Source organism: Lissotriton vulgaris, chromosome 10, assembly GCF_964263255.1.
Source record: "Lissotriton vulgaris chromosome 10, aLisVul1.2, whole genome shotgun sequence".
Classification (NCBI taxonomy): domain Eukaryota; kingdom Metazoa; phylum Chordata; class Amphibia; order Caudata; family Salamandridae; genus Lissotriton; species Lissotriton vulgaris.
The window spans coordinates 941,156,830-941,175,247 of NC_141698.1; the positions used below are offsets into that span (position 1 = coordinate 941,156,830).

Genomic DNA, 18,418 nt, shown 5'->3' on the forward strand with positions numbered 1-18,418 from the left:
GGGTTGCTACCCCACGCCACTGGACATTCTATACCCTTCATCCCTTCACCCTTCTCAATTCACGGCTCCTGCCTTGCTTGGCTGATCCTCTTGCAAGAAAGCTATAGGGATAATGCCACCTCCAGCAGAACTATGACATTTCTTTCATGAGGTCTGGCAGAACAAAGCAAAGAAAACTGCGGCACACTTCTGTCCAAAGACATCTAACGACTCTATCCACATGGACATCCCTGTCAAAGAACGAATTAAAATGCAGGTGTTCAACAATCCAGACCCACCTTCTCCTACCTCCAGAAATGAACAACCGCCACCCTGACTGTGGCCCTATCCGTCATCAACGTCACAGGCCTTATGTGTATCGAAGGGCTTGGGACACAGCTGGTAGGCCGCAGCGCTTGCAGCATCATCAGAACTTTGGACTCTACTGATCCACCCTCTTTTGTCACTTCTCCGAACATGTACTTTGTTTGTGGTACAAAGGCTTACACCTGGCTCCCCAAAGGCTGGGGGGGCACCTGTTATATCGCCTTCATCCTTCCTCTGACCTATGTGGCTCCAGCGAATCATCACAGACAGAAACGAGCAAAGGACATTGAACAAGCCGACTGCACCGGAGCACAGTTCCTCGATGCAATGAAGGGACTTGTTCCACTCTGGGGTCCGATGGCGAACAGCCGTGCCATCCGACATTTGACCCAGGCAGTTGAAACGACAATGAACATTACAGCGGGCATCCTTGCGAACAACACAGCCGAGCTTCAAGCGGTCAGCCTGGTGGCTCTCCAGAACCGCCTTGTTCTAGATGTGGTTCTAGCGGATCGTGGAGGAGTATGCCGCATCATTGGGTCCAGCTGCTGCACATATATACCGGACAATTCACCCTCAGTATACAAAGCCATTGAACACCTCCACAGACTTTCCTCAGAAGTTCACCAGAAACAAGAAGAATGGTCGCGTGGTGGTTGGTTCTGGAGTACTGTGAAGAACTGGGGGTGGAGGTTATTTACGATTATCCTGATTCCTGTTGTTGTGACATGTGGTTTCTGCTTAGGAATCCAATGCCTGCCGCCTCTGTGTTCGCTATGTGCAAACTGTATCTGCCCTAAGACTCTGGATTTCGAAAAAGAACGCATGAGAGCATTGTACGATGTCGAGGTTAGGAATCTGATGAAGATAGATATCGAATAAGACAAGCTGGCTAGATATGTTGAAAAGGGAGGACTGTTAAAATCTAGTTTGCGGCCTCAACATTATCGGCGCCATCTTGTCCCTTTCTAGGCCCATTCGTGCGCGTAAGTGGCAGCCATTTTGAATGCCATGGCCTCTCTGCCCACCGCCGATAGCCAGCGCGTCTCTCTCTCTCTCCCCTAACCTCGCAGGCATCCCCCGCGCGCTGACAGCCCCCGCTCTCACATGGTTTTGCCATAAAACCCTCTTCAGCTCAACCCTGCCTCGGAACCCCATCCTGTTCCCAGCTCAACACCTCCCTCCATCCCTTTCATGATCCCGTATCCCTTTGATAAAACCCCCCTTTCCTCTGTGCCCGATTGTCCTGCTCGTTCCCAGGCCGCCACCTGGCCCTGCAGATGCTGTTTAATGCCCCCATACAGTAGGAAGCTTCCCCCATCAAAGGATCCACAAACTTATCAAAGCCCCCACCCCATGAGATCCGATCATCCCCATGCATTCCGGGAATCGGCGGAATGCCCAGATGCGTGACAATCATCACCTGTTGTGACCGGGGTGGGGACTTCTACTGTAAATGTGTGTGGGAACGGGCTTGAAGCGGGGATTCCGAGGATGTCTTTCCGTACATCAAAGTCTTAACAAAGATGTGTTTCATGCAATAAAGCAATAAACTTGTGTATAAGAGGCCAGGCCTCAGAGATGCGGTTAGAGCACCTCGAGAAGATACCCTGTTGTCTGAGTTGACGTGTTCTGCTCCGTCGGAATAAACTTCTGTTTCCTGCCTTCCTGTCTCCAGCGCCTGCCTCTTTGTTTGAACGATTCGAGTGGTATGAGAGGCGGTTTGCGCCGGGCAATACTTAAAAGGTTCATCGGCCCTACCTTTTTTCTACAGGGTGCAGTGCACGGGGGATCCCAGGAAGGCAGAGGTCCCTTCACCCACCCAGGTGGCAACAAGGCTGAATACACCGCAGTCTAGGCTGCCCCCCCGGGGGTCCATGGGAGACTCAGCAGGCCGTGCCAGGAGATCCCGCTGATGGGATCTGTGGGAGGTTCTGATCCGGGCCCACCCGGCTTTGCAATGCCACTAACAGGTGGGGGGGGCAGGGAGAAAGCACCGCAGGCCGGTATGTGTGGGAGGGAGGCAAATCTGAGGAAGTCTGATGACTGTGCAGGCTAGCACCGCCGCTGATCACTCACCTTGAGGGGCTGCGGTCCAGCCCTGGCTCCCCCTGACATGTCACTCTGAGGGCCAGTTCCGGCGAAACTCAGCAAGGCCGCACACCACACACGGCCAGTCCCAGGATCCGGGGCCCAATTGCCAGCAAGGCCGTGGTGGCCACAGCTGCCCTGCGGCAGGCGGGAACTCTGGGCCCCCAACAACTCCACCACGTAGGGGGTGCCCCCAGCCACACCGTCTGGCGAGCATCAGCAGAAGATGGCGGAGCCTCGAATGTGGGGAGGTGCAGGCTGCGTCCGCGGCCAAGTCCAGGCTCGCCTCAGCAATCCGCATGTAGGGGTGCCAGGTGTCCGGCCGCCCTCCTCCCCTCTGCAGCCTTCACCTCTGAGTCGGGCCCGGCCTCGGGCTCCGCCGCGATGACAAAGTGCGTCCGGGGCGCCAAGAGGGAGAACCCGCCGGAGTGCGCCCACCAGTACAACTCCCTTCGCAGCTCGACCACCTCAGGCAGCAAGGAAATACGGCACCCTGCGCAATCAGGGGCACCAGCGGTATCGATGTAGCACCTATGGGCAGGATTCGTGCAGAATTATGGCATGGACGTGCAGAGCCCAGTTCGGCTGTGTCCACCATAATGCCTCTCCAAGTCACGCCCCGCATGGCTGACTTTTGATAAGGAATTGATTGCTATGGGTTTAATTTGGATAGAATTAATACACGCTTGGAAAGTTGTAACATTATATTAACGCTAAATTGAATGCCTTATTTTTTGCAGCAATAGCTTCTCGAAAGCAGTAGCTGTACATGGAAATGCATTTATACATTCATTTTCAAACAACTGTGACAAAGAAGCTGCTTTATGATGCGTTGCAGTTAGTCTGAGGATAGTTTGACTCCAGTAAGCACGAAAATGATATTGATACAGAGTTGCCAAGCTCTGGTGTAGCTCATTGTCAATCAGCTCCTCTTGGGTTACGCAAGACATGGGTTCAGACATGAGATTGGGAATTGATGCTTGAATGGTGTGTGCAGGAATGCAAATAATGTCCAGGAATTTGCTCTGAAGTTATTAAAAATTCTTTATTGATCAAATTTCAGACACGGTTCACAGAAAAAAGAAATTCAGCCAATGCGTTTCGTTTTCAGAGAGAACTTTATCAGGGCTGAAAGCAAGTAAAATACAGACATACATATTCACAAACGGGAAGATCAACCAAAGAACACATTATAATTACACATAGGAAAAGGAGAACAATAAATCTAAGAAACAACATATTAATTTAAAATACATGACAACCACATAAAACGGAAAAATACACAACTGAAACAAGGGTATATATATTTTTTGTACATAAACAACAACATAAAACAAATATCCTTGACAAAAATATAACAGAAACATTTATTCATACAGCTATAAATGGAGAGAAAACACCAAGAAAAAGACAATAAAAAACAACAATATAAAAATAACTATCCACGTCAAGAGAAAACAAATAGAAACCTTATTATGTAAAGTTGTTGACGTAAGACCAATGGAGCAACTCTGACAATTCCCTCGTACAAATAAACAAGGAGGAAACGAAGATATGAGTAGGGCCAAATAATCATCCATAATAAGAGGAACAATCAATCCAATCATATCTACAAGGTCCCAAATTGCATGTCCCGAAGGACAACCAAGTTAAATATGCTGGATACATATGATAAGTATCCTAAAAAAACTCACAGGTAGTAGATATCAGAAAACCTGGCCATCAAAAAATATATTTAAGATACCCCTCATATGGATCGGACCAGAACCAGAAATCATGTGTCGAGACATCATATTAAAAGCTATATCAAAAATAGAAAAAGCATACGTATAAACTCACCTTCTCAGGGTAATACACCTCTTGAAGGAGAGAAAGTATAAGTTCTCATGTGCTATAAGTACAGCTGTGTCATGTACAACCAGCAGGAACCGAATGAACAATGGTAATTTCTAAAAAAGAGATTGGAAATTGATCATGACCTTATCAAACACTGAAATAATGACATCCCCTTGCTCCAGGTTCGTTTCCAGTGGGACTTCGTGTAAGGTTCTGAGCCCTGTACCTCTTCTACAGGCACAGTGTGTGTTGTGCTCAACAATGTGATCGAGGAAGAGGAAGTCACCATTGTTTCCCCAATGAAATCAAAGGGCAACCCCTGTTTGACTGTTATCCCATCAACAGACAACTATTTACGGGGGAGGGTATAGGATTAGGGCAAAGTCTGCAAAAACGAACTCGTGTTCAAATCCTCTGGTGCTTAAATCACTGCTAAGCCTATGTGTAGCGAGGCAGTGCCAGGGGTTCCATTGAGGAAGCCAGTGGTAGGAGCTGTTGTCCCCGAGTACCATACCTGACATGGACACTTGTGTTCTTTCTTCACCAACTTGGGATTCTATGAAGCAAACCTGGTGCCAAAGTAATACCAAGGGGGCGCTAAATTGTAAGACAGGAGGAGGCCATCGGTAACAGATGCAACAGAGATTCTCTGTACCGATTTTGTGGTACCTGTGGCTGCTGGAGAGACCACAGCAACTAGCAAACAAGTGAATGACAGGCATGCAGTTCAGTGAAGAACTGTGTACATCGGCCACTGCTGCATGCAATCCACTGCTCCACAAGACGGCAGGGACAAAAAATTACACGGCAAAAGTAGTCTCAAATTGTACACTGATCTTTTGCAAACACAATTAAATAGGGCATACTGACTTATCAGGTTATAGAGCGGTTCACAAAATAAGGTTGCTGAATGATAGGCCTGATTAATATTCATTAGGTAGGTAACAATTTGCAACCACTTGTGACTGGCTACAATCCCAGGCATGGTGGCTTGTATGGTACAGCAGACCACCATCTCTGTGATTGTATTTTAATAGAGATTCTTTTAATAAGGAAAGGAATCTGACCTGCTTTCAAAAAGCAAAAGAACAAAATGTTTCAGCCTTGAAAAACTTGAGTGAGAATTGGCAGTGGTCGCTGGACCACTGCCTACTCCTTCTGAAGTTGCCACCCGAATTCCCAAAGTGGAAGGGGTCCAGAAGGGACACCTTCCTCTTTGAGAATCAGTTACCACCCTATCTTGGGAATCAGTAACTGGTTAATGGTTTGTAGCTGGAATTGCAGTCGCAAATCATTAATTTATACTATACTGAATAAGTATTTGGAAAGAATGCTCACAACATACCCTTTCCAAATTGCGAATCGGTAAGGTAGGTAACCTCATTTTGGGATTTGGAAAAACTTTTCTGAATTGCAAAATGGGATTAGTACATTTGAACAAGGGGTTTTACAGTCACACACCCTGAGGCCCTTCACTTCAGTGTAATATGACAGAACAACTTTAGTATGTACTATAGCAAGTACATCTGATAATCTCTAGAAACTCAGCTGAGGAGTACATAACCAAATAAGCAAGGAGTCTAAATAGAGGAAGGATTAACACTGTGCTCACCTAATCAAACTTGTTTGGATTTTTCTGATGCTGAATTATAATATATATATATATATATATATATATAGTACCGGAGCCTCTGACCCTACAGGGCGGCCTCAAACAATGGGCATGGAGCAGCCCATCACATTACAACACAGCAGAGAACTTGAGGACCATTTCAGGAGACAAAAGCATTTATTTCAAAGGCACAGCCACACACTTCTTTCCAACTCCTTACGCGTTTTGGCGAGCAGCCTTGTTCACAGGTAGGAAAAAGATGAAATACAACGTGCGTCCGTGCGTGCTCTTTATTTTAAAAGTCACATGACCAGTTCATGCAATACTAGTCCCATAATGCAGTGTACCAGATTTTCAATATTGCTGCATGGCATCTTAATAGACTCGCATTTATTGAAATGTTTTTCAAATTCATAATAGGTACCTGAATTCTTTCTGTGAGTTATTATTTCCAGCAGGCATGCGCTTTGTAGGATTGGTTCATCTGTAATTGAATCCTTTGCCTCTGAAAAACACTTGTCAACATAAACGATCGGAAGGCGAAATCATCCTCTTCCGAATCCCTTCCTTCAAGCAATCACCTGTTTTGCGCTAGTGGTTATATATATATATATATATATATATATATATATATATATATGTGATCAAGCCACCTCGGTGGTGAAACGCGTTATGGCGGACTTCTGAAGGAATAAACGCTACAAGCCTTTTTTGCACTTACCTTGGGCTCGTGTCTGCTTCTTTGGTGCTGGCTGAAACCTTTGTCGTTGCATTTCGGCATCATTTCAGCCTTCCTCAGCGCCGTGGGTGTGACGAACAGGAAGCAGGTGAGTGTGCCGATTTAAATATCGTCCTGTGACCTGCTTCATGATATATATATATATCCGTTGGCCCGGAGCAATCTGGGGGTGAGTGGGAGAATAACCGGGACTCCAACACCCAGGAGCCCTGTACCTACTAACACCGCGCTCCTCCCCCTGCCGCCTTGAAAACTGCTTGCGGCCCCTCTTCGCGGGAGCCGCTCGCAGCAGTTTATTTTGGAGATAACGGAACTTGCAGCCAACCTGAGGGAGAGTGGGAGCATAACCGGGACTTTAACACCCAGGAGCCCCGTACCTACCAACACCGCGCTCCCCCCCTGCCGCCCACAGCCTATATTTTTGGGTTTGCCCCCCCCCCCGCTGCGCGGCACATGCACGGGACGTATGCCGGGCGAGCCCGGGCCAAGGGCGGGCCCAACTGGGCCCGTCAGGGCCAGGAAGGGGAAGTTCAGGGCCACCCCCCTTCGTTCTTTGTCTTTAGCTCAATCTTCTGGTTTTTCGGGACACGATCGACCCCTGTGTAGACAAGAACCCTTAGTCTTCTGTTCATAAGCTTTCTCAGCGCCTAGATTGAGTATCCTTCCTAACACTAGTAAAACTATGATAGATAAATGAAAGAGCACAGTGGGGACCCTGGACGCCTTCTTGGTTAATGCCGAATCCCTGTTCAGCCATGAGATCCAGCTGACGGAACGGAGGCTTTCGCTTGACCCAACACTGTTCCCTTTAACTAGGGCGGAAGAAAATTCGACGTCATTAACACAGAGGGTCATAATCCAGCAAAGAAGTACTATTTCGAACCCCCAACCCTTATCTCCCCCCGAGAACTATGTTGGAGAAGTTGATGACCCCATCTCGTAAAGAGTAGGTCCACAAACCCGAAATCAACAGAAAACAAAGAAGGGGCCAATACCACGCTCAAAGAAAAAGGGTAACAAGGGGCAGGACAATGGGAAAATAAAGGCTCCCCAAAAATCAATACATAGGGAAATGCACTCATCAGACTCACAAATAGAGATGGAGGATTCCCTCCAACCAGAACAATATCCCCACCCCATTAAGGCCCCTGCTAAAAGCATAACCAACCCCAACTCAACTTTAGAAACGCTTATCAAGGCTCTCTTAGAAGAACACACCAAGGCTATGATGACATTGGTGACTACCCTTAGTAACGAGAGATTTAGCATAATAGAGGGCAAGTTGGACAAATTAATAGAGGATATTGAGTCATATAAACTATCCACTACGAATCAAATCTCAGTCTAAGATGGAAGGGCAGATGCACCCATACGAAACGTAGATCTTAGCCATCGTACTCAGGAGCCCACGACGGGTAAAACAAGAGTTTCAAACACAGAAACCCTGAAAAACCATGACACTGGGCCCAAGCTGCCAACGGCCACCACCAGAGCAGAGTATAATAGACATGATTTATCAAATAAGGATAATCAATCCATTATCTTGCCTCGACAAAACCCAGTAATCCTAGATCTTCCCCCAACATCATGCCCATACATTTTAATCCTCACGGGGGTCCCACCTCTGAAACAAGCCCAAACAAACCTGGTCATCGCTCCGAAACAAAGTAGCAGACTGGCTAATAAAATACAAGCGCTTTAATCCCTGCAATGTTAATGAAATTCTTATGGTTCGCAGGGTGGGATGGTTGGGTTCTTCGCAGAAAACAACATATGGCGATTGTATCGTCGTAAATTTTAGGTTCCCATGAATGGTCACTTTTAAATAACAAAGAGCTCATTTCTGCATTTGATCCAACTATCATGGCTGTTCCTTTGGGATATTTTTATAAACCAACAGTAAATCACAGGGGAAACGGAAATGGCTCAGTAATAACTTCAAACAGAGTTATCTGCCCTTGAAGAAATCGATTGACCACCAACTTTCGATCAAGGGTCTGCTCTTGGACGAAATGAAACAAACAGTGGGGTTTAATTTCCCTACCCCATTACAGACCTTTCCTTCAAGTGCACCTTCAAGTATACCCAGGGAAATTACCTATCCTTTAATGATTTTAGATTTAATTACGACTTCTCAAAAATGGATTAACACAGCTTCCCTGTCCAAACCACCAACTGAGCCCTTCTTCAGATATCCACTCACAATATTCATTCCACGCTTACTTTGGTTTCCCAGTCTAATCCAATTCAAGGCAATGATGTTCATAGTTGTTTAGCAACTTTCCCACTTGCTGTACCCATAGGGAGAGGGGCCACGTGTAAAATTATCTATTGGAATATTGCTGGCCTTATTACAAAGGTCAAAATGGGCGAGTGGCTTACATTTGTACGGGATTATGACCTCATTGGCTAACAAGAAACATGGGCAGTTTCTCCTGCCCTATTAAATGATTATAAAACTTATTTCTCTCCCGCAATTCCATCCCCTGCGAGTCGTGCAAAAGGAGGCTTAGTGGTGTATGTTACCAATTTAATTAAATTCCGGAAAATCACGGCCTTAAAAAACGAACCCAACTACCAGATAATCCAAATTGATGTAAATAATACAGACCCTATCCTGATAGTAAATTTTTATAACAATCTATCTCCAACACAGTCGATTGTTATTTTTAAGGAAATTCGTACTTATCTTTTAGATTTTAATATTAGATATCAAGGAAAAAACCCTGAAATTATCTGGGGAGGCTACTTTAATTTGACGCTCTGCCCCCATAATGGAAAAAATATATGTGGACTAATAGATGAAAATGATGTAAATATCACCCATTTTACCCACTCCCAAAGTGGGGACTGTTTAAATGAGTCAATTTTGAGTCTACAATTAACTTTGGCAAATGAAATGGTCTCTCCTATGGTTCCACTTAAACCAACTTTTCATGGAAATGGTGCCTTTAATTGTATTGATTTTATTTTCCTAACAAGCACCGCTTCCTCTTTTATTGTTATTGTAAATTTTCAAACTCATGATTCTGAATTTAGTGACCATTTTCCTATATCGATCTCCTTGTCTCTTCCCATGTTAGGAGAAAGGAACAGACAGCGGAACCTCTACCGAGAGGAGGCTATAAATTGGTTAGGTTAAATGGTTACGCTTTGAAGTGGGCAAAAGTCGACCCAGTAAAAATTACGGAAAAAGTTGTCAAGAAATCTTTGTCGGAAATAAACATCTGTTTAGCAGATAGTTCTTCCCCAGAGGAGATCATAGATAACTTTATGCTAATAACCAACTCCATCCAAAAAGCTCTAACCTCTAAGGCCAAAGTAGTAAAACACAATCAGGGAGGATGGTTTAATTCCTCTTGTACTAAAGCCCAGTCAAACCTGAAAATTGCATTAAACGCTCCAGTCAGGCATAGTAAAGAGATCGTTCGTCTCAGGAAAATTTATAACAAAGCCATAAAGGCAAGAAAACTAGAAATAAAAGAGGAATTATGGGCAGAACTGCACAAAAGCTGTCGCTTAAACGATAGCGCTGCCTTTTGGCAAGTGCTAAATTCACCTTTCCTGAAAGGTTCCAGAGATATAAATAAGATAGAGGTAACTATAGATGAACAGTCCTGAATTGCCCATTTCTTAAATATATTTGGAATAGTGGATAATTCAAACACAGATCATCCATCCGGAAAGTTGAATCTGGCCACAAACACTGCTCCATTCATTCCACTTGCACTGGACTTCACCTTAAATGAAGTCAAGGACGCATTAAAAGCCAGCAAAGGAGGTAAAGTCCCGGGGCCCGATGGGGTCCCAGTATTTAAAAAGAGTGATCGTTTAAACACAACTTGCTACCGTCCTATCTCCATACTGGATTCTTTCGGAAAAACGGTGGGCTGCATAATCTTAGATCGACTTCAGTCATGGTCCATCGATAATCAGATGATATCAGATATCCAGTACAGTTTTAGGGAAGGTTTGGGCACGGTTGAGCAAGTTTTGAATCTGTCCCTAATAAAGGGGAAATAGGTGGACACAAAGGGTGGAGGACTTCGACTGGCCTACGTAGATCTTACGGCCACGTTTGACTGCATAGGCCACTCGAAGTTATGGACCATCCTAACAGCTTTGGGAGTCGATGCAATGTTAATGGAATGGAATATGTTTTTGTAAAGCGCGATAGCTACCCGCAGGCGTCCTAGCGCTATAGCTGAATACAGTTGGGTGAGACGGGTCGAGGTTATTTGCTGAAGAAAAAGGTTTTTAATTTTTTTCGGAAGAGCAGGATGTTTGGTTCTGAGCGGATAGATAGTGGAAGGGAGTTCCAAAGCCTTGCCGTATTTGTTGAGAACATTCTGCCTCCACTTCTTTCTCTTTTGTACCTGGGAATGATGACTTGGAAGGCAAGGGTCGACCTCAGCTGCCTGTTGGGGTGGTATGGAGTGATCAGGGTGGGAAATGTATTCAAATGCCACAGCCAGAGTGAGATTCGGCATCAGGGGGAATTGACTGAATCGTTTAGAGTGCAGCGGGGGGTCAGACAGGGCTGTGTCCTGGCCCCCTTCCTTTTTATTTTGCACACCAATGGCTTAGAATTAGCCATGTTGGATGGGGCAAAGGACATACCCCATATCCAGCGTCGTCCAATCCCCGCCCTCCTTTACGCGGAGGCCGCCGTGATCATAGCCCGTAAGTCCATAGAACTACAGCGTTCTCTGTCCCGTTATAACAAATTCATGTCAAATCTTGATTTAAATATTAACATTAAGAAAACATACATCATGAACTGTGGCCACAAACGAGGAAAAGGGATGACTATTTATATCAACAATTCCAGTGTAGAGAACACCCCCACATACCCATGCCTGGGAGTATTGATAGACGAAAAAGGTACCTGGAAAAAAGCTATAGAGGCTAGAAAACTTCAGTTCTTAAAATCTACTATGGCTCTGGTAAAGTTCACCCAGAAATTAGGAAAAAGAGTGCCAGAGGAGCAGATTCGAGTATACCAGGACAAATGTATTACCACAGCTACTTACGAGGCTGCGGTGTGGGGATACGTTCAAACTGACACTCTCCAAAAAGTGGAGAACAACTTACTGAGGTTCCTTCTTGCTGTTCCCCAGGGATCATCAACGATCAGTTGCCATCTTGAGCTGGGCCTACCCTATATCGCTGATCTCATCAAAGCAGAGCCCATACTCCTAAGACACCACATTTGGACCTCGTAAAAGCTGCCTTTCTCCCAAAATATCGTAAGGGATTGTCTTTTGTTAGAAAACGCTTCAAAGATTGGATGGCTCAATTATGGTAAAGGATTTTTAGGTCTCGCCTGTCGATGCGCATGCGCATCGAGCAAGGCGAGAGTATTGGGACTTATCCGCTCTTTATCCACACTGCAAGGAATCGTGGCGATTCCTTGCAGTGCCCGTGACTTTTAAGCTCAATGCGCATGCGCATTGAGCTTAAAAGCGCGTGCACGTCCGTCTTTGTTTACCCGCTCCGCCCCCTCCCCGCCGTCTCGCATTTCGCAATGCCCTCCTAACAACACACACACCCTCTCCCCCGCTCCGCCCCCTCCCCGCCATGTCTGCCCCCTTCCCGCCGTCTCGCATTTCGCAATGCCCTCCTAACACACCCTCTCCCCCGCTCCGCCCCCTCCCCTTCCCGCCGTGTCGCATTTCTCCTCCCCCCTCCCCTCTCTCGCCGCATGCCGCACTTTAACTTAAAATATGGTGGCACCTTTAGATTTACAAAAAAGCGTGGCGCTTGCTCCCCCGTTCCCCGCCTTGGCTACAGCTGTTTAGGTCACGCTTTATTTTTACAATAGGCGCTCAAAAAACCTAATTCCACGGGGCTGTCCTTATTATCCATCAGCAGCCGTTCTATTTTTGCCTTAATCCAAGGCCCGCCCTCCCTGCCGATATCGTGCTCTCCAACAAGGCACCTTCCAAGCAACATGGCAGTAGCTTAAGTCTAGGTCTCCCACAGGCAGGAGGGCTCGAGGTGCACTGCAATCCAGTGCAAGGGGTCACAACCAAGACAAGAGAAGCTTCTTTCACCTACAGGTTCTTTCTCCTCCCCCTCCCCTCTCCTCCGTCCGTCCGTCTTTTTTGTTTGTTTAATTTAACCCGCTCCGCCCCCTCCCCTTCCCGCCGTGTCGCATTTCTCCTCCCCCCTCCCCTCTCTCGCCGCATGCCGCACTTTAACTTAAAATATGGTGGCACCTTTAGATTTACAAAAAAGCGTGGCGCTTGCTCCCCCGTTCCCCGCCTTGGCTACAGCTGTTTAGGTCACGCTTTATTTTTACAATAGGCGCTCAAAAAACCTAATTCCACGGGGCTGTCCTTATTATCCATCAGCAGCCGTTCTATTTTTACCTTAATCCAAGGCCCGCCCTCCCTGCCGATATCGTGCTCTCCAACAAGGCACCTTCCAAGCAACATGGCAGTAGCTTAAGTCTAGGTCTCCCACAGGCAGGAGGGCTCGAGGTGCACTGCAATCCAGTGCAAGGGGTCACAACCAAGACAAGAGAAGCTTCTTTCACCTACAGGTTCTACCATCAGAGACCATGCAGACCGCTCTTAACTAAATCCAAGTAAGCGCCAGAGCCATTGAGAGACCTGCAACGGCACTGCACAAGCCTCCGGTGGTTCTGTGGGTCTGACTGTTAGTTCATATAAGCAAAGCTTCAACTTTCTTGTACATAGTGTGGGAGAGAATCGCTTTTAGTGGTACAGAAGTTTGTTATCCACCAAGCATCAAATTAATGTTGCAGCAAAAGTGATAGAAAGTGGGTTGTTGTTTTTTTGGATTTCCAAACTTTCATGTCTCAGTGATAATGCAGTCTTCCGTTGTGCACAATACATTGTTCTGCAGTTTATGCCTATCATGTGCAGTCCAGGTGGGAAAGCAACATGTCAGGTTTGTTGTGTTAGTGAGTGGAGTACCCTCTGAGTAGCAGGTGTCTTTTCGCAGCAGCTTAGGGCACTGCTTGCAATTTACTTAATCTCCCCGGCTCGCCCCAACAAAACTTCCCGCCCCGGAATCTGCATTTAAATAACTGTAGGCGTTTCCAGGCAGGCTAACAGCTCTCATGGCTCTAGTGCTTTGCACACCAGAAACTGGGTAAAAGTGAACTTTAATACAGTGTTAGCTGCACAACATCGCCATGCTTTCTCTTTTCCTAGTGACAAAGTCAGCCTGCATATTGCGCGCTTTTTTAATAACACTTCTCAGCACGTTGTTCATTTTACGAGCGCAGCACTTTCTCTTCTCCCAGGGACAAAATCAGCCTGCCTTTTGCGCGCTTGTTTAATAACTCTTATCAGCACACTGCTCATTCACAAGCGCCGTGCTTTCTCTTTTCCCCGTGACAAAATCAGCCTGCCTATTACAGCTCCTCCCACCCACGCTGCCAGGTTAAGGAGACCAGGCCTTTGTAATCTGCTAGGCCGCGTGGGACATTCCTTGCTGCTAGACCCCTTAATTGCCCTCTTGGACCATGACATGCTTCCTCCCTCCTCCCTACTTAAAGAAATGCTCACGATCGGTACCCACCCCGGGAGTGCACAAAACCTTTCCCCTACATGTCCGGCTTCTTGTCTCTATGAGCATGCGCCGTGCGAGGGGGAAGGTGTGCATCCAGAGTGGCCTGTCTGGACTTATTTATATACTTGTGCAGGATATCCTTGTCTTACCAATTCCTTATCTTACCAATTCCTTACTCTGCCGACCCCTTTTTCCTACCACTTACCCCTTACGCCGGGTCTTCTGTGGCTGCCTGCGTTGGTGCCCCATCCCCCCAATCCCTTTGGCGCCCTTCACTCACCCTCACCCTCAACTCCTCACTCACCCTCAACCCCTCACCCTCACCCTCACTCACCCTCAACCCCTCACCCTCAACCCCTCACTCACCCTCACTCTCACTCCTCACTCCCCCTCACCCTCACTCACCCTCAACCCCTCACCCTCAACCCCTCACTCACCCTCACCCTCAACCCCTCACCCTCAACCCCTCACTCACTCTCACTCCTCACTCCCCCTCACCCTCACTCACCCTCAACCCCTCACCCTCAACCCCTCACTCACCCTCACCCTCACTCACCCTCACTCACCCTCAACCCCTCACCCTCACTCTCACTCACCCTCACTCACCCTCAACCCCTCACCCTCACTCTCACTCACTCTCACTCACTCTCACTCACCCTCACTCACCCTCACTCACCCTCACTCACCCTCACTCACCCTCAACCCCTCACTCACCCTCACTCACCCTCAACCCCTCAACATCAACCCCTCACCCTCACTCACCCTCACTCACCCCACTCACCCTCACTCACCCTCACCCTCACTCACCCTCACCCTCACTCACCCTCACCCTCACCCTCACTCACCCTCACTCACCCTCACTCACCCTCACCCTCACTCATTCTCACCCTCACTCACCCTCACTCTCACTCACCCTCACTCACCCTCACTCACCCTCACTCTCACTCACCCTCAACCCCTCACCCTCACTCACCCTCAACCCCTCACTCACCCTCACTCACCCTCAACCCCTCACCCTCACACAGTGCAATAGGTCTCGGAGCATTTGAGTTAGAGCTTTTAGAAATGTTTATGGCTTTTTTTTTTTAATTCTTTAGCATTGGCTACAGGAAACAAAAATGCTAAAGATTTACAAAAAAACCCATAAACAATTCTAAAAGCACTAACTCTAATGCTGCGAGACCTATTGCATTTCCAATGCTTGTTGTATGATATGAGCTTAGAGCAATTTTATTTAAACCCTTTGGAATTAAGTCATATCAGAAGGAATACGTTGAAAATGTAAATGCTTATCCCATCTAGCGGAGCTTCGCCTGTCTGTTGAAGCCCACAAATCCTCAACTCAACATGCTTTATCGATTCAAACTTCAACGTTGATTCAGCCCTATTTAACCTGGCCTTTAAGCAGCTATGACAGTCTTTTGTTGACTCGTTTTAGGCTGGATGTAATTTTTAGGTTAACTACATTCCCTGAAGCTAATGATTGGTTGCGGTGACTCTCCCAATGTCCCTGTGATGGTATTTCCTCCCAATCCACATTACATATGACCCTCTTTAGTAAATTCTATGTAGAACCAAGAAAGCGCTATCTCGTACCAATTTTAAAAAGTTTTGGCTTACGTCAATGTCGTCCTGCCCTCTTGGTTCTTCCATATTTAGAGTTTGAACATTTCGCATTACCTATTGTTATGTTTTTTAAATTCTGTATCAGACACAGAAAGAACCTTTAATCACATCCCCTTTTAAAAAACTCTCTCATGTATATTTTATCTTATTTAACTGGTATTATTAATAGTGTATATGTACGTTTCCTTTTTTGATAAATGTACTAACTTCTTTTAAATATGTACTTTTATGGTTTTCTGTATATTGAAACCGAATAAAGTTTTACTTTATATATATATATATATTAGACCGTTGGCCAGGAGCAATCTGGTACATACATGTGGACAGAGTAAATAAATAGATAGATGCTAGAATTAATATTGGAGATATTTGTTACATATTGTCCATTGCAAGTTCTACTTTTTTTCAGCAGTTTAGATATCAATGTTCTCAAAGATGCAACATAACTCATAAAAAATTCATAACGTCATAAAATATCAGTAGAGGTAAGAAGCCTTCGTGGAAGCAGTCCTGCAGCGATGCGCACTCAGCGCTGTTCTACACATGCGTACTGCTCCATAGCTTTGAAGGCCTACAACAGGAGAGGCGGTGCACTACAGGACAGTGTGAAGTGCTTCGAGGACATACATGGCAGGTGTGAACCGTATTTACTAGCACCAGTTCCATAGCAAAGCAACAAAGGATAAGTGTACTTTTTTTGTTGTTTTATATAGCGCAAACTAGACCGGAAAGTATCAGAGTGCTTTACATGACCACCAATTGCGTTACAGACTGACACATTCTTTTATTAAATACTCAGCCCTTCATTATAATCGATGTTTAATTTGAAATTACGGGTTTGGAAAATAAAAATGAAATGTTAGGATTTGTCAAAAGTAAATGATAGAAATTCTAAAGTCCCAAATATCAAAAGCCAAGTGGATTTTAGAATAAATACACACAGACTATAGAAGTACCTCAGAAAATAGCGTGTCTCATTGAAGATTTCCATTTCTATGTTATGCTGTCCAGCTGCTTTTTTTTAAGCCTGGTCAGCAAATTCACTTTCCTCAAGCAAAACAGACAACATTGGAAGGTGGAAGTGCAAAGGACCACAAACATCTGACAGAGCCAGGCACCACAAAATACCAAAAAACAAATGATTGGCATCTGTCACAAAGTAAATCTCAAATGTTAAAAGTGTATATATACCCGAGTTCTGAGTCTGAATGGAGTAGCAGCGCCGATGGATCAGTGTCCCACTGTAGGGTCCTTTGATGACGAAGAGTCATGTAAAACAAAGGTAAAACACATACGTAATGACTAACCATGTAAAATGGCTCAAGAAATGCAATCAGCACATCAAGTGAAATTTAATTACCAACAAAAAACACATAACAGCTTACATCTCAATATAACAACGCAACTTTGTTGTACAATTTAGATGTTTGAGTAAAAATAGAACCAATTCAGTTGGAAAAAGGGTAAAACGGGTAAAGCATGTGCTCCTTAGAGCAGTTTCATATATACATATCTATCAGTGTATGTATGTATGTGTATATATATATATGTAAATAGGGATTTTTTTTTACTTTATACCTATGAACCCAACAATATGAATATGAAAGCACATTGTATATATTCATATATAATTATTTAGATTTTTTTCAAGATTTCTTAAACAGCATAGCAAAGCCACCCAACCGCCTCCATTTTTAAATTATTTAGCTTAGCACAGTTTGCACAGAGTTGTTTATCCAGCACATGTCACTTTCTTTACACATTTTTGCACATAGAAACAGCAGGGAAAATGAAAGACAACAAATACAGGGCATGATACCGCTGTTCAAACGAGATTGTTTTACTACCAGTATTTGATCCAGTCCATATAATTATGAGTGATTTTGGGTATTTATACCGGGACAAGACATAATCAGCAAGCACAAATTGTCTATTCATGTATTTATTAAAATTGATATATATTTATATATTATACATGAGTTGCCATTTATTTATGTATGTATTCATGAATATTAGTGCAATCACGAATAAAGAATTAAAAAAAAATGTATTCATGAATATTATGCACTGGTAACATCGAATATACAACAACAAAATGCTGCATTAGCATGGATTGTTATATGTTGTATATAGTTTGCTAGGGTGAGCCACTGGAAATTGGCAATATCTCTTCTATTTCTATAGGTTTCCCGATTGTTTGAATGCACTGGTCACTTTAAGTAAATGTCACTTTGGAGAAAAAGAAAAAAGTTAAATGTATATAAAAAACTGTCCCAGCTAAAAGCGCTTCATGTGATCAAGTCCCCGGAGAGGGACGCAACGCGTCATGGCTGCTGTAATTATTTGGGAGTTCCAATAAACATTGTAGAGTGACGAATTTTTGTGGTCCGCGCTCTTTCATCGTGCCCAGGAAACAGGCGAATCGAGAACAAGTATGGGGTGATATATATATATATATATAATATAATTATACCTAAAAATACCCATAGTTATAGTGCAGTGTGGTTTCAAAATAAAACCAAACAAACACTGAAATTCACAGGGTATGGTTAGGATCACAATATGTAACTTGCAGAGCAGCCATGCAAACCATGCAATTATAAATCTTACACATAAGCTTACATAATAAATTAAAATTTAAACTATACGTACAAATTATGAAG

At 44.9% G+C, this 18,418-nt stretch overlaps 1 protein-coding gene across 1 annotated transcript in view; it reads right to left on the reverse strand.

The window, feature by feature from the left end:
- Nucleotides 1-18,418, reverse strand: part of DYNC1I1 (dynein cytoplasmic 1 intermediate chain 1) — a 1,862,117-nt gene that overhangs the window by 1,530,709 nt on the left and 312,990 nt on the right. Inside the window, exon 6 of the mRNA XM_086941928.1 lies at nucleotides 16,947-17,006. Coding sequence (XP_086798054.1) covers nucleotides 16,947-17,006 — 60 coding nt within the window. The remainder of the gene's footprint in view (nucleotides 1-16,946; nucleotides 17,007-18,418) is intronic.